Source organism: Microcaecilia unicolor, chromosome 11 (genome assembly GCF_901765095.1).
Source record: "Microcaecilia unicolor chromosome 11, aMicUni1.1, whole genome shotgun sequence".
NCBI classification, from domain to species: Eukaryota; Metazoa; Chordata; class Amphibia; order Gymnophiona; family Siphonopidae; genus Microcaecilia; species Microcaecilia unicolor.
In genome coordinates, this window is record NC_044041.1 from 207,643,539 (window position 1) to 207,661,259 (window position 17,721).

The window sequence follows — 17,721 nt, forward strand, 5'->3', positions numbered from 1 at the left end:
TCTGCATGATAGGATGTGTGAGCTGATGTTTTCTGTTTCCAATATGGTAAAAGCAGTTAGCAGGGTTTAAGGTAAAAGCAGTTAACCTAGCAGGGTTTAAAGAAGGTTTGGATAATGGGCTTAGGAAAATCTGCTGCTTATTTCTAGGATAAGCAGCATCAAATCAGTTTTACTATTGTGGGATCTTGCCAGGTACTTGTGACCTGGATTGGCTACTGTTGGAAACGAGATACTGGGCTTGATGGACCTTAGGTCTGTCCCAGTATGGCAACACTTATGTTCCGAGATGAAGGGAGTGAGGATTGTTAGTACATTAATCGGTAGTGCTGTACTACAGAGCACCCAAGAGAAATTAGTTCAAGTGGCAGATCTGGGTTTTAAGGAGGCTTCAGTAGAGAATCTAGTCTTTGTCTTTGTCTTTCATTTAAGGTAACTCCATCTCAAGGAAACAAGGTGAAACGTCCTCACTCGAGTAGGACACCTCTGACTGGAGATGCTGGTGCCAAATCTAGCCGGGCAGGTAAGCGATCTATTCCAGACGTCCCGATCAGATCACCAAGCTCGTTTTTTTCTTTTTCACATTGTTCTCTGTCCCTTTTCCTGCTCCTCCTTTCTATCGTGTGTATTTTCCACTTTTATCTTCATTTCTTTCTCTTCCTCTGGACGTAGCTTCCTCACACACTTCCCTTAATGTTTCTCTCCTTTTATTTTTCAAATGTTGTTCCCTTTGTTCAACTCCCTTTCCAATCTGCTGTATTGATCTTCATATATTTATATTAATTACTTCTTTACTCTTTATCCTTTGTAACATCTAGAAGGTCAATGTTCAGGACCCAAAAAGGTTTTAACCATCCAAAATGTATCTGAAGCAGAAATAATAAAAATGTAGTGACATTCTGTTGGATCTTATTCTGCACCATGTTCTGTATGTCCAATCCCTCTACCTTTCATATGTAACAGCATATGTGATGATAATTCCACTCCTTGGTCCAGTGGGGCTCCAAAGGGGCATTCCCCCTTGGCCATACTCCCACTGTTGCATATGGTGGTAGCTGTTTTGAACAGAGTGAGTTTGTCAGCCCATTCCTTTGGTTTTTCTTGGCTGTATGGCAGCCAAAGTGCAGGTCACGCCTTTGCATCTCTCCATATGCACTGTCTTCAGTGTAGTCCGATTCCAGTGGGACCAGGTCAGCCACTGATGGTCAGTCCAAATAAGGTGAACAACTGGTCTGGTCATTTTTTGCAATGGTGAAAAATACAGACAATCTGAAATGAAGACGTTTGTTCCTGCAGCCACACCACCAGGGTTTAGTAACAATGGATGCAGCCAGCATGAGAGAGGGAACTAAAAGCCACCCTTCTTATCTCTTGGCCCCCTATTCACCAGTTAATACCCATGTTATTTAACCATTTTCTAATCTCTTTATTTGTCCTGTCTGTCTGGAACACATTGTAAGCTCAGTTGAACAGGGACTGTCTTCTGTACAGGCTGCTGTATTCTGTCCACTCAGGATACCTGGATGACATTGGAAAAGTTGTACTGGGTCAGCCTGTTAGAATGAAGAGCAATCTTCAGTGCCGTCAGAGCCTATGTCAGTGTGATGTTGGAGAAGGGTCTCAGTACAGACAGGCATCCAGCACTATCTTCCATTGCGTCCCCAGATCAATCCAGAGACTTGTGGGTTATGTCCCTCAACCAGCAGGTGGAGATAGAGAGAACTCCGAGGTTTGCTATAAGTGGTCCTGTGCAGCCAGCTTAACCTCAGTATTCTCTCTATCTAGCAGGTGGTGAAGGGTCATACCTTTGCAGCTCTGTTCTGATCTGGCACCTATCCTGTTCCCTCGGGTGCTGTTGAGCTTCTTGTGGGGTTCAGGTGCCGTGTGGCTAATATTTAGGGTATACCTGGTGGGGCCAAGTCCCTCTCCTCCTCCCCCTGCCAGCCTCCCCAGTTCCCAGTTGTTGGGACGCATGGTTTGAGTCTGCCGCTTTCAGCTTCTCTCCTGCCTCTCTTAAGGTAAAAAACAAAAAGCAGCGCGTTTGGGCTGGAGAGCAGACTCCTTCCCTCAGACTAATCAGGGACAAGCAAACAGTGTGTGGGAGGACTTGGCAGTTGTTGCTTTAGGGGGGGCAGTCATGTCGGCGCCGTCTGAGTCAGCGAAGCACTGCTCTCAGTGTGGTGGCAGATGAGCAGCGTCCGGATCTTGTGAGACGTGCTAATTCCGGGCCCCCAAGAAAATAGCGTGGACCCACCACCTCAGGCACCAGCAAGGGAAGCCTCAGAATCGGCCAATGCAACTTTGGCAGGAACACCACTATCAGCCTCGACGTGCAATTCAGGCCGGTACCATTTTTTCCTCTACTTCCCATGCGCTCAGTACTAAACCCTTTGGGGACAGGAAAATACATATGGTCCCTGAATGTAACTCACCTTGAAGTATCACTGAACAAGGCTCCAGCTCAGCTAGAAACAGACTAGCAGCAGTTCCTCCCATACCACTAATTCCTAGAACTGTACAGAATATAAAGCAAGGCAGGACCCTTCATAGCTCACAGCTCTGGTCTCCTTGATTGTGCCAACCAAAATACTCCTTTATCAGACAGAATCTCACTCACCAATATTTATTAGGATTTGTTTACTGCCTTTTTGAAGAAATTCACCCAGGCGGTGGTACATGCATTACAGCAGAAACAAAGTATTCAAATAACACATTATGGCATAATCTGCTATTTTCAGTGTCAACACAATACAGAGTAAGACAGCAAAAAAGGTGAAATTAGGCCTTACCTGCTAATTTTCTTTCCTCTAGACCCTCCAGACCGGTCAAGACGCTTGGGTTATGCATGCCTACCAGCAGAGGGAGACTGAGAAAACTAACTTCAAACTGAGTACATATAACCTGTGCTAGCCCTCTATCTCCAGTATACAGTTAGCAAAGCAGAGAAACACATCCCTGTAACAGTAACTCCGAAACTAATAAAACCCCTGTACCTGGAAAACTAATAGGTAAACACCAACAGTGTGCTTAAACAGATGAAACGCTCAGGCGTCCCACTCTGCAGAACATTAGAGTCAAAGAAAATGTCTCCGACCATACTGAATATCAAATGAACAGACATAGCAGAACACGGCTCAAAATACTTCTGATAACTGACCCGGCTGAAAATTACTTTTGCTGAATTACTTCTGATACGAACCAGGGTGGGCTCTTGACCGGTCTGGAGGGTCTAGAGGAAAGAAAATTAGCAGGTAAGGCCTAATTTCACCTTCCTCAGCAACCCTCCAGACCGGTCAAGACGCTTGGGAAGTACCAAAGCAGTAGACACATTAAGGGTGGGACCCACGAAAAGCAGAAGACAACACAGCCGCTCCAAACCGAGCATCCTCTTTTGCCTGCACATCAATTCTATAATGCTTTACAAAAGAATGAATGGACGACCACACCGCCGCCTTACAAATGTCCTGAGGGGGAATAAAAACTACTTTCCGCCCAAGAGGCGGCTACCCCCCGAGTAGAGTGTGCCTTCAGTACCGAGGGAACTGCCCGACGTTTCAACAAATACGCCGAGGCAATAGTCTCCTTTAACCATCTAGCCAAAGTGGCCTTGGAAGCCGCTTCCCCCTTTCTGGGACCCTCCATACAAAATGAACAAACGATCCGACGCTCGGAAGTCCTGCGTTCTGCTCAATACGACCGCAAAATGCGTCGAACATCTAACTTAGCCAAACGGCGTTGAGAGAGATCACCCGACCTATCCCCCAACACTGGTAACGAAATCACCTGATTAACATGAAAGGAGGATACCACCTTAGGAACAAACGAAGGAACTGTCCGCAAAGTCACTTTCTCCTTAGCCAAGGAGAGAAAAGGCTCTCTACAAGACAAGCCTGTAGCTCCGAAATTCTACGCGCCGAAGCAATGGCCACCAGAAACACTGTCTTTAACGTAAGATCTTTACACGAGATGGACGCCAACGGTTCAAACGGAGGACCCACCAGAGCCTCCAACACCAAATTCAAATCCCAAGGCGGAACCGTCGGCCGACGAGGTGGACGAAGCAACTTGACAGCTTTCAAGAACCGCCCCACGTCCGGCGAAGCCGCCAAGGAAAACCCCTGAATCTTTCCACGGAAACAAGACAACGCTGAAACCTGCACTTTCAGGGAAGAGAGCGAGAGCCCCCTGTCCAGACCGTCCTGCAGGAACTCCAAAACTTCCGCGATGGAAACCCATAGAGGAACATACTGCCGCTCTTGACACCAGTTCTCAAAAATGCGCCACACCCGCACATAAGCCAAAGAAGTAGACCTCTTACGAGAACGCAGCATGGTATCAATTACCCTGGCTGAAAAACCTTTCTTCCTTAATCTGAGCCTCTCAAGAGCCAGGCCGTAAGCGAGAATGGAGCAGGGTCGGCCATCTCGATCGGCCCCTGAACCAATCTCACCCTGGAGCCCAACGGAATGGGATCCTGCACCAATAACCGAACCAGGTCTCCGTACCACGGACGTCGAGGCCAATTGGGCGCAATCAGAACCACTAGACCTGCATGGTGCCCGATCCGCTGCACCACGCGGCCCACCAGCGGCCATGGCGGAAATACATAAAGCAACTGCTGAGTCGGCCACGGGAGCACTAACGCGTCGATGCCCTCGGCCCGAGGATCTCTTCGACGACTGAAGAAGCGAGGGGCCTGAGCGTTGTCGGCCGATGCCATGAGATCCAGCACCGGCCGCCCCCATGCCAACACCAGTCGATTGAACACTGAGGGATGGAGGGACCACTCTCCGGGTCTAACGTGTGTCTGCTTAGGAAATCCGCGCTCACGTTGTCCACCCCTGCCACGTGGCCCGCCGAGATGCTCTGCAGATGAGCTTCTGCCCACAACATTAACTCCGCCGCCTCCACAGCTAACGCTTGGCTCTTCGTTCCCCCCTGCCGATTTACATAAGCGACGGCCGTGGCATTGTCGGAAAGAACCCTGACTGCCTTGCCTTCTATCAGGCTGTGAAAGGACCGAAGAGCCAACCGAATTGCTCGAGTCTCCAGGCGATTGATGGACCACGATGCTTCCTCCACCGTCCAAAGTCCTTGAGCTACCTGCCCCAGGCAATGCGCTCCCCAGCCCGAGAGACTCGCATCCGTGGTCAGAACCGTCCAAGTGGGAGAGTCCAGCGGCATTCCTTTCACCAGATTCGGAGAGTGTAGCCACCAGCGAAGGCTGCGAAGGGCAACCCCCGACAGAGGGAACCTCTCCTCCAGGTCCTGAGACTGAGGAGACCAACGAGACAACAAGGCTCTCTGTAACTCTCTCATATGGGCCCTGGCCCAAGGAACCACCTCTATTGTTGCTGCCATCAGACCCAACACCTGAAGATACGCCCGAGCCGAAGGCGCTCTCTGTGCTCGGAGCCGCCTGATCTGTCCCTGCAGCTTGGAGATGCGAGGAGCTGTCAAAAACACCCGGCCCTTCTTCGTGTCGAAGCGAACTCCCAGATACTCCAGAGACTGGGAAGGCACCAGGTGACACTTTGCCAGATTGACCACCCAACCGAGCGACTGCAAGAAGGTCACCACACGGCCGGTGGCCTCCTCGCTCTCTGACCTTGATTTGGCCCGAATCAACCAGTCGTCCAGATATGGATGCACCAAAATGCCCTGCAAGCGCAGCGCCGCCGCCACCACAACCATCACCTTGGAGAAGGTGCGAGGCGCAGTCGCCAGACCGAAAGGTAGTGCACAAAACTGAAAATGCCTCCCTAAGACCACAAAGCGAAGAAAACGCTGGTGCGCCTCTAGGATGGGAATGTGTAAGTAAGCCTCTGTCAGGTCCAGAGACGTCAGAAACTCTCCTTCTTGCACCGCTACAATCACTGAGCGCAAAGTCTCCATCCGAAAGGAGGGAACCTTTAGGGCCGCATTGACCTTTTTGAGGTCTAAAATGGGCCGGAAGGCACCTTCTTCCTTCTTGGGCACCACGAAATAAATGGAGTAACAGCCCGTACCTCTTTCTAAACCTGGGGACCGGTACCACCGCCCCTAAACCGATGAGACGCGACAGAGTGTCCCTTATTGCTCTCGCCTTGCCTCTTGAATGACAGGGAGACACGAGAAAGAAGTCGGAGAGGGGACTGTCGAATTCTAGGGCGTACCCGTCTCGCACTATCTGCAGTACCCACTGGTCTGACGTGATATGGACCCACCTCTGGTAAAACAAGCGTAAGCGAGCCCCCACGCGAACCAGAGGCTGGGTCCCCAAACCATCATTGAGACACACGGGACGTACCGGACGCTCCCGAAGAGGAGCCTCGCCCCCCGCGACGGCCACCTCGAAAGGACTGGGTTCTCTGGAAAAACCGACCCCTAGTCCCCCAGAAGACCTACCGGGTCGATACCGCCGAGCCTCCTGAAAACGCCCCCGTCCTGCTGCCCCCTTAGGCACCTTGGACGCAGCTCAGGAAGCCGAGGCGCCTTAGCATCACCAAGACCCTTCACCAATTTATCCAATTCCTCCCCGAAAAGCAAAGAGCCTCTAAAGGGGAGGGAACAAAGTTTAGTCTTGGAAGCGGCATCAGCCACCCAGCCCCGCAACCACAGGGCCCGCCGAGCCGTCACTGCAAAAGTCATGTTCTTAGCCGATGCCCTCAACAAATCGTACAGTGCATCCGCCAAGAACGACGACCCCATCTCCAACTTGGCAGATCTTGAACCAGAGAAGCCCTATCAGCCTGCGGGCCATCCAGGAGCCTCTCCGCCCAACGAAAACAAGCCCGCGCCACCAGACCTCCACAAACAGACGCTTGCAGCGCCAAGGCAGACAGATCAAAACTCCGCTTTAGGAAGGTCTCCAATTTCCTATCCTGAGGGTCCCGCAACGCGGCCCCCCATCCACTGGAATAGCAGTAGCCTTAGTCACTGCCGTAACCACGGCATCCACCGTCGGAGGCCTGAGAGACTCTCTGTCCTCCTGAGGAAGGGGATAGAGCTTGGCCATAGCCCGAGCTACCTTACACTGAGCCTCCGGCGACTGCCACTCCTGCGAGATCATATCTCTCAAGTCCGCATTCATAGGAAAGGAGCGAGAGACCCGCCTGATCCCCTTAACCAAAGGATCCACCTGCTTCCCATCCCCAATGGGAGCTGCCGCAGAATCAAACCTTAAAGTGGCAGACACCTGCTCAATGAGTTCCGACAATTCATCCCTGTGAAAAATTCTAACCACCGAGGGGTCCTCCCCGGCAAAGACAGGTCCCCATCCTGCCCTGCCACCGACCCCTCTTCCTCTTCCAGGGGCTAAAATCACCCTCCGAGTCTGGAGGAGAAAGACCTCTACATCTTCAGAGCACTCCACTCGCGGTCTTTTAGCGGTTAGCCCCCCCCAACCTTGGACTAAGGGACTCCGCACCCGATGGGCCCGCCTTCCAAGCCTGAAACAAACTCCAAACAAACTCTGGAGGGAACCCCATGCTGCCCGAGGCTTCCCCCCCAGCGGGACTCGAAATCGGGAAAGGCTGCGGTCCCACGACCGTCTCAGCACCCAAAGACCCGAATCCAAGATGGCGGCGGTTCCCGCCAAAATCGGGACCGCCGTTGAAGCGCCAAACTGAGCCGCACCACCCTCCTGCGCTCCCGCAGAAGGAATCTCCGCTGCTAACACCGGAGGCGCGGGAGATGAGGCCTTGGGCTCTCCACAAAAGCGGCAGGGACCGCCAGGCCGCTTCAACACCCCGACGTCGCGCACAGCCGGCAACGAAGAAACTTCCCCGACATACTCGCGCCTCTTAACAGCTGATTACTACCGGCGAAGTAAAAATCAAGAAATAACACTCACCCGGCGCTGAATCACTGGCCCAGCTCTCCCAGACCGGCTGAACAACTCCGGAAACCCCGGAGTGCAGCTGCTGCAGCTCTCCACACGAGGTGTTTTTTTTTTTTTTTTTTTAACTTTATTTGAGCCCTGCTGCTATAATCTGAATGGCACTCAAGGCTGCAGGATTAACACTGCAGCCGAGGCACAAAGCTGCCCAAAACGGGAGAGCCAGTCGGGGGAGGGACCGGCCACCCGGGTGTGACACCCCAGAGGGGACAATGGTAGGGGCCCCACCGGACCTACCAACCCCTTGCACACCACAGAGTTCCAGGCACAGGGATCAACTGATCTTTCAACCAACTTCTCCTTAGAAACAACTGAAAATAACTAGTCTCACAAATGGACCTAAATCCTGCCAAGACCGGACAAGCTGCACAGCTGCATGGTCTACCCTCTGCTGAGACTGAGAAAATACTGGAGATAGAGGGCTAGCACAGGTTATAGTACTCAGTTTGAAGTTAGTTTTCTCAGTCTCCCTCTGCTGGTAGGCATGCATAACCCAAGCGTCTTGACGGTCTGGAGGGTTGCTGAGGAAGTAGAAGTGGAGCATATAAACAATGAGACAGAGCTAATAAGAGTTAGAAATATAAAGGAAGGGGGCTAATGAGGTCAGAAGCTGTATGAATATTAACTCAGCTTGGGCAGGTTGTAAATAAAGTCTCTGCTATTAAAGTCCTGGCAATTAAAATTCAATGCGAAGAAATGCAAAAGATGCACTTAGGAAGTAGAAATCCACGGGAGACGTATGTGTTAGGCGGAGAGAGTCTGATAGGTACGGGCGGAGAGAGGGATCTGGGGTGATAGTATCTGAGGATTTGAGGCGACGAAACAGGTGTGACAAGGCGGTGGCAGTAGCTAGAAGGTTGGTTAGGCTGTATAAAGAGAGGTGTGACCAGCGAAGAAAGGGGGTGTTGAGCCCCTGTATAAGTCGTTGGTGAGGCCCCACCTGGAGTATTGTGTTCAGTTTTGGAGGCCGTATCTTGTTAAGGATGTAAAAAGAATTGAAGCGGTGCAAAGAAAGCTACAAGAATGGTATGGGTTTGCGTTACAAGACGTATGAGGAGAGACTTGCTGAACTAAACATGTATACTCTGGAGGAAAGGAGAAACAGGGGTGATATGATACAGACATTCAAATATTTGAAAGGTATTAATCCGCAAAACGAATCTTTTCCGGAGATGGGAAGGTGGTAGAACAGAGGACATGAAATGAGATTGAAGGGGGGGCAGACTCAAGAAAAATGTCAGGAAGTATTTTTTCACGGAGAGAGTAGTGGATGCTTGGAATGCCCTCCCGCGGGAGGTGGTGGAAATGAAAACGGTAACGGAATTCAAACATGCGTGGATAAGCATAAAGGAATCCTGTGCCGAAGGAATGGATCCTCAGGAGCTTAGTCAAGATCGGGAGGCGGGGCTGGTGGTTGGAAGGCGGGATAGGGCTGGGTAGACTTGTACGGTCTGTGCCAGAGCCGGGGTTGGGAGGCAGGGCTGGGGAGGTGAGGATAGTGCTGGGCAGACTTATACGGTCTTGTGCCTGTGCCAGAGCCGGTGGTTGGGAGGTGGGGGCTGGTGGTTGGGAGGCGGGGATAGTGCGGGGGCAGACTATACGGTCTGTGCCCTGAAGAGCCAGGTACAAATCAAAGTAGGGTATACACAAAAAGCAGCAAATATGAGTATCTTGTTGGGCAGGCTGGATGGACCGTGCAGGTCTTTTTTCTGCCGTCATCTACTATGTTACTATGCTACAGCTTGTGCAGCTGGTGTTAGTCCCTAGTGTGTGTGACTGGCAAGTCAGTTGCTTCTTCCATTAAAGGCTTGGGAGAAGTCAAGATTTCACTTGCTTCCTAACATAACTGGGTCAGACCAGTGGTCCATCCAGCCCAGTATCCTGCTTCCAGCAGTGGCCAATCCAGGCCACAAGTACCTGGCAGAAACCCAATTGGTAGCAACATTCCATGCTACCAATCCCAGGACATACAGTGGCTTCCCCCATGTCCATCTCAATAACAGACTGTGGACTTTTCCTCCAGGAACTCATCCAAACCTTTTTAAACCCAGATATGCTAACTGCCGTTACCACATCCTCTGGCAACAAATTTCAAATGAATGAAAAAATATTTCATCTATTTGTTTTTAAAGTATTTCCATTCAACTTCTTTGTACTTTTTAAAGGAATGAAAATTTGATTCACTTTTACCTGTTCTACACCACTCAGGATTTTGTAGACCTTAATCATATCCCCCCTCGGCTGTCTCTTTTCCAGGCTGAAGAGCCCTAACCTCTTTAGCCTTTCCTCATATGACAGGACTTCCACCCCCTTTATCATTCTGGTTGCTCTTCTATGAACCTTTTCTAATTCTGTTATATCTTTTTTGAGATACAGCGACCAGAACTGAACTCAGTTCTCAAGATGAGGTTGCGATACAGAGGCATTATAATATTTTTGGTCTTATTTTGCATCCCTTTCCTAATAATTCCTAGCATGATCAAAACCTTTCTGAAAGTGCATTTTCAAAGTATGGGGGCTGCTCTGGAGGATCAGCACGGATCTTTCAAACCGACCATCCACTCCGTTTGTTCTTTGTGTCCTTCATGGTAGCCTTAGTTGCCCTCATTGCTAGCAGCGGACCCCTTGAGTAAACAGGCTGGCTTCCAGTGGTGGAATGCCAACATAACTTTATAATTCTAAGGAAGCCGTAAATGCAAATACTCTGTACACACAGAAAAAAGTACTGAGAACGTTTCCGTCTGAGTGTGCTTGGTGTCAGAATGGTTTCCAAACCTACTACATCCAGAGAGATCTTCTTTGTTGTTGCATTAAACCTGTCCACCGGAGTTATAACATGTACTAGTCTGTTCTACAACGTACAGAATGTAGTATTATAGTAGCACTTTTCAGCCAGTCACTATTCCTGACTATAGCTTTCAGCAAATTGTGTATAGTCAGTTGAGTGAAATATATCATTTGTTTATTTCCACCATTCAGGCTGGGAAAAGCCCATCAAGGCACTCTACGGCCTAACAGTAGAGCAGATAATACAAGCAAACAGAAAAACCCATCAAATTCCCCTCACCCCAAAAGCCCATGAAAAGAAAAAGTCTTGAGACCCTCAGGACTGTGCAGGGAAGTCTCCTGACAGAGGTAAAAAGGGAGAGCATTTAAAAACGGACTTGCACATACTATCCCAGATTTCAGAGAGGGCAGGGGAGAAGGCAGTAACTTAAAGCAGGATTGCATAAAGTGACATGGAAGAGCCTGTGCCAACATTAAGTCAGCCTCATTTTCTCATGTAATTTCTGTGCTTTCTTCCCTTTTGCTTTCTCTTAGCTGATGTTGCTGTTCTTCCAGTCAAGTTATTTTTCATTTATTCTTGATTTGTAGATGCTAAAGAAAGCACAAGCCACCCAACCAGCGCGCTGGGAGTCATGCCGGGGAGCCGCACTAGCAGCCGGCGGGGAAGTGATGCTTCTGACCTCGACCTGCTAGAAACACAGTCTAGCGTGTTCAGACACATCTGAGAGCAGTGCTGCAGGTTCCAGTGCCGTTCCCCAAGGGGAACCTCCAAACCTTCCAAAATCCCACCATGCCCAAGAATGCCTACTTCCACCCCAGCCAAGACCCCTGGCACCAAGAGATAATACTTGCTGTCAGAGAAGCCTTTTTTGCATTTTTTTCAACCCTACTACATACATTGGATGTATATTTATTCTAAAAGGGGAACATTTATATTGTGAAAAATGTAGAAGAACCGGCAGTGCTCAGAAGCTGCCTTATTTGCGTTTATAAATTACTGCAACTTGCTATTATTTCACGTTGGTTAACATATCATTGTATCCAGACAAATCCCGTATAGAATGGGGTCCGGTAAATGGAAGAAAAAGGGACGTGTGAAGATAGAAAATACAATTTTCTTGCAGGCCATAGGCCTGCGTCACATTTTTAGGGTTATAACCTAAAACTGCTTCTGTATAAACTTTACCCACTACCCAGATGAAATTTGTGATCTCCCAATATGCAAGACCACGTCTGTGTAAAATCACAGATGCCTCAGTCAGAGGCACAGGATCTCATGTGAAATTTGGTTGGGGTCTTTTTTAACTTTGTGGTTTTACAACAGGGAAGTGGAGTTAATTTCAATGAAACATATGTTTACAGGTAAGAACACAGTGACTGAATGTCTCAGCCGCAAACACCTGGCAAGCTTCCTGGGTTGAAATATGAAAGGTGTCCTTTCTAGTTAAGGGTGAGGTGTGGTGGTGATTGTCACAGGAAGCTTCTCACTCTCACCTTCCTGATGGGTTGAACTATGAAATGTGTCCTTCTAGGTAAGGTGAGTTGTGATAGTGATGGTGATGATGTCACAGGAAGCTTCTGTCACTTCCTGATGGGTTGAATTATGAAGGTGTCCTTTTTAGGTGGGGAGGGTGGTGGTGGTGATGTCACAGGAAGCTTCTCACTGTCACTTCCTGAATCTGTTCTGATTCTTCAGAATGGCTGCCATGCTTGATTTGCACATGTTTTAACTTGAGTATCTACGAGCAATTGGTGAATTACAGATTTTTATGTATCTGCATATTTCTTTTCTATTTATTTAACTGGTCATTCCACTTTGAACTGGACTGAGATGTGAATTGTACAATTTTCATTCTAGCTGAAAGCTGGACTTGGAGCTCTTACAGCCTGCTTTCTTTAACCGTTCTCACCAGCGCACTTGCTAGCAAAGGTGGTCAACAGACTGTTGTATGCTGCTTTTCTTTTGTGATAAAATCAACTGACAAACTGATCATTTGGGGGAAGGACTGTGTCTAAGTTCTTATATTTATTATCTAGGCTGACCTTGTGCTGTTGTGAGTCTCTCGATTATCTGAGGCAGAAACTGACGCTGTACCAATATCTGTTTCAGAGAGACATTTTGTATTAAAATTGCCTGCTGTAACCTCAGTCTTTGTACCTGTATCTTACATTCGGAGCTGTCAGAGGAGAGAATAGAATAGAGTTTGATGGGTTATCTTTTCATATCTCTAGCCTGCCCTTCCAATTTCTTTAAATTTGTGATCATCCAGTAATGCAAGAGCACTTCCATGTAAATCAGTGCCTGTCTCTCTCTCGTACTGTGTTTCAGTGTGCATTTGCCTACCCCATCCACTGCTATTAGACTGTAGCTTTGTAAGGCCCAGTACCTCTTCTAAGGATCTGAGGCACAGTGTGGTGAAGAGATGCTGAGCATCTCCTGACCTTCGCCTTGGGAACTGGGCAGGGATAAGAAAGGGGAAGATGACTTGCAGGATTCTGTGTTCAATGAAGTTCAGTTGCCTAAAGAAAGAATTCAAGGCCACTCATTATGTGGCTGATTAAACGTTGAAAGTATTTCTATCCTGCTGCTTCACTCTTCATACCTCTAGGTGATGTGCTGATGACAACTCCCAAAAACTAAACACTCGTGTTTATTTTCATGCAATCCATCACTTGATGAACTGGGACAAACCTCAGAAGAGATGCATTTTTTTCCACTTCAGTCCCATCTCCTGAGCCCTGGCCTTTCCTAGGAAGGTTTTCAGAGGTAGGAAGGTTTACCCAAAAGCCCGTTGAGCTAAATTTCCAGCCCCAGTAGTATCATTTGTAGTCTATGTATTGGATGTATTTCTAGCAGGGAAGGCAAGATCAGGCAGGAGCAAATGAACACAGAATATCAATACAGCATAGTAACTTCCTGTTAATATTTTAGGCATGTGAACAGTGGAGGAGGAGCCTAATGGTTAGTGTGTTGGGCCGGGACTAGGGGAGCCCAGTTCAAATTCCACTGCTGCGCCTTGTGACTCTGGGCACGTCACTTAACCCATTGCCCCAAGTACAAACTTAGATTGTAAGGCCTCTAAGAACAGGAAAATGTCTTGTGTATCTGAATGTGCACTGCTTCGATACCTTGCAGCTAGTGTATATAAAGAAATGACATTACATTTTATTCTTTTCCCTTGGCCTAGGAAGGCATTAAGCCATGGCTGCTATGTATGAAGGACAGATGGAATCCAAAATTCCTCCCCTGCCAGGGTTTCTCTACTCATTCTCATATTTCCTCCCTGCTGCGCCTACAGGAGATAGTACAGTCCCACGTTTTTATGCTCCACCACTCGTGATCAAATCTGGACAAATAAGTAAATCACTTGCTAGCAGGAATTATAGTACCTCAGAAATAATGTTCGTTCAGCCTCTGCCAGCAATAAGTCTCCTAGTTTAACGTCTTAATCACAAACTAGTGTCTGCTTGAAGCCCTTTGAGTTAGGGAAATTTGGTAGCTGGTATGCAGGTTGCTATTTACAGGGGCAATGCATTGGTGGGTGTATATGAGAGGAGCACAGGAGTCGCTGCCAGAGCTAATCTTAGCAGGTCACCCTCTCTGGCTCTCATGCCTTCTGCATTGTGATCAGTCTGAAGAAAAGTCAATGTGGTACTGAAAGATCTTTAATTAATTTTTAGCTTAGTCTAATGAAATGTTTTCCAACCCATGAAAATCCAGCTTCATGATGAAATGCAGCTCCTGAGGAAGAGGAGGGGATTACCATCATTTGCCAAACCTTATTCTTTTTTCTTATTTCAAAAGTGCAGACTCGTTCTCAGCAGAAGTTTCTTCAGTTTGCTTACTTTGGAAAGACAAGGGATAAGGAAGTCTAAGGTGGAGTGGGTACAATTACATACAAGAAGTCCCTTGTATCTAATTGTATCCACTCCACCAGACCCTACTCTTATCCAGACCCTCGACCCAGTACCACTCACTCTTGCCTCAGGCACTGCCATTTCAAAAATGGCGGGGCCCTGTCCCGGTGCATTCTGGGATGCACTGGGTGGGGCCAGGTTTGCCATAATCACTTATTTGGCAGACCTTGCCTGCTTAGTGCATCCCAATGCGTCCGCACCTCAAATATTGTGTTCAATTCTGGTCACCGCATCTCAAAAAAGATATAGTGGAATTAGAAAAGGAACAGGGAAGGGCGACGAAAATGATAAAGGGAGTGGGACGACTTCTCTGTGAGGAAAGGCTGAAGCAGCTAGGGCTCTTCAGCTTGGAGAAAAGACGGCTGAGGGGAGATATGATAGAGGTCTATAAAATAATGAGTGGAGTGGAACGAGTAGACTTGAAGCATTTGTTTACTCTTTCCAAAAATACTAGGACTAGGGGGCACGCAATGAAGTTACAAAGTAATAAATTTAGAACTAATCTGAGAACATATTTCTTCATTCAACATGTAATTAAATTCTGGAATTCATTGCCAGACTGAAAGAACTCCATAGAACAGGTGTCATTCATTCTGGAGAGGCATACAGACTATAAGATAGCAATTAGCTGAAAACATTCCCCAGTGCAGACACCCCCGTCGCAGCCTCTTGTCCCAGTAAGTCCCCAAAAGCAAGGGGAAAAATCAATGTGTCTTCAGTTTTGAATTAGTGAAACAATTGCTCTGAGCGGAGGGCCAGAGGGAGGACATTCCATAAAGAAGGAGCTAAGAAATAGAAGGCACTTCTGGTAGATTCCCAGGGAGAACCAGTCGGTGGCCATTCAGGAATCTTAGAAATCTAGTAGGAACATACGTAAGGGTAATTGGGAATTCCAGTAGGAAGTACTTTATGCGTCAACATCAAAACCTTGAACCGAATTCGATACTCAGCTGGTAATCAGATAACTTCATAAGGAGTGGAGAGAGATGATCTTTGGCAGGGGGACAGCACTCTAGCTGCAGTATTTTGGAGTCATTTCAATTCTGACATGGTGATACCTATATACACTACATTGCAATAATCCAAACGGATAGAAGAAAAGCATTTAATGATGTCAAAAAAGCTGGATGACTGATATAACTCCGCACTGTTCTTAACTTTTGGAGAGCCATAAAAATAGATTTGAGTACTGATGAACTTTGAGCAGAAACGTTGTTTCGAGTCTAACATAACTTATTTAAAGCTGTCTACAGGGAGAATAGGAGGCCAAAGAGAACCAGTATGGAAGATGGAGGAGAGGCTTGTCCTGTAATCCAACAAGTTTTATATGGATTTAGAGTAAACCCCCCCCCCCCCCCAATTTACTAAGCCACATGGCAATGCCGACAGCCCATTTAAAGTGAAAGGGCTTTGTTGGCATTAGCGCATGGCAGCCCGCTAGCGCAGTTTAGTAAACAAGGGGGTAAGTGATTACCTGGATAAAACAGCTTCTTGGTTGTCTGATAAGTTGTAGAGGAGTCAAATGAAGTTTATTATTGAGAGTATAATGGATAGTAGGATTGTCAACAGTGTAAACGTGAATGCGTAAACCCACTGCCTGGATTAGTAAAGAAGAGCTAAGAAAAATATTTGAGAATTGTAGGTGGTATGGAACCCTCCAGTACACTGGCAAGTGTTGTTCACAGTAACCCTAAAAGTACGCTTGTGAAGAAAAGCGAACCAACTGTAAACCGCACCAAGAGATACCAATTGAAAGAAGTCTTTTAAGAAGATTAGGATGGACCACATCAAAGGTGCAGAAAGATTGAGTGAAACTGATAAAGTGATGTAACCATTATCTGTCTAACTTGTTAATTTTCCCTTACACTAGTTTAAGATAAGGAGTAATTTTTAAAGGGAGTTCCTTGGTAAACTGAAATTTACCCAATTGAAGCCTTCCTTTAAAATAAACTTGTCAGGTATCCAGGCCAGCTGGTGCTGAGTTGAGTAAGTTTATTTTCTTTACCAGCTTTTTTTTCCTTATGTCTAAATGCAGAAGGTGAATTTAGGGTCTTTCCTTAGTTCCTCAGCAAACAGTGTGGCAGCTTTCAAAGGATAGCTATATCCAGTGTTTAAAGAAGAGAACTCTTGCTTTGCGACCAACAGTTCGCTGCACTTAAATAGAAGGGCATGGAATGGAGAAGGGGGAAATGCACATGGATGGATGGGAAGAGGGAGACATGCTGCACATGAAGGGAAGAGAAAAGGGATGGCTAGATAGATTTGAGGAGGCAGCAGAAATTGAAAAAAGTAAACGTGAAAGATCAGTGCCAAACAGACATAAGGCTGCAAGTGAAGAAGAGGTGAGAAAAGAAATAGTAAATGGAAAGGAGGCCCTGAAATTGAGTTAAGAGCACAGAAGAAAGCAGAACAAGAGGATTAGAATAATAAAATCACCAGCCAACAAAGGTAGGAAAATAATTTTATTTTCAGTTTAGCGATTGAATTATGTCGGTTTGAGAATTTTGTATCTGTTGGCTTTATTTTGCACTGTAGAAAACACAAAAACCCACAATCTAGGCGAAGTAATAGAAGACCAGCAGTCTGGAAAGATGTGTGGCTTTATTAAAGACAGATACCTGCTGTGGCCATGTTTTGCAAACAGGCTGTGTGTGTCAGGGGTAAACTAATATTCAATAAACCAACCAGATTAAAATTATACAAAAACAAAATAATTTCTACCATATAAATAATATAAATATTCAAATAATCTAAAGCAAAAATGTTAACCTTAAAAACTCCAAATAAAAACATCAAAGCCAACTGAATATAGAATCCTACATACTGAGTCAGACATTACTACAATGACAGTGATAAACCAACCATAGTGAGTCTATATATTAAATATGTAACAGCGATACCATCTTTGAACTAAATCAAACATATCATTGCAGTGCACAGTGTCTATGCAAACCACAGTGTATAAACAATCAGTGAAAGGGAAGTACATACCTACTGAGGAACGGAAACAGCTTTCCCCAAATAGTTAAAAGTTTATCCAATAGCCTAAGAAATGTAATAAAGATTTCAAAAACCAATAAAATGGAAAAGCAAATCCTAAAAATATTCTTAAACATCTGAAAGCAAAAATTAACAGAAAA

General features: G+C 46.9%; 1 protein-coding gene across 1 annotated transcript in view; it reads left to right on the plus strand.

Moving 5' to 3' along the window:
* The window catches only part of MACF1 (microtubule actin crosslinking factor 1), a 303,837-nt gene extending 302,638 nt beyond the window's left edge, over positions 1-1,199 (plus strand). The window contains 2 exon segments of the mRNA XM_030220015.1: positions 430-520; positions 1,114-1,199. Coding sequence (XP_030075875.1) covers positions 430-520; positions 1,114-1,199 — 177 coding nt within the window.
* The last annotated feature ends 16,522 nt before the right edge of the window (positions 1,200-17,721 follow it).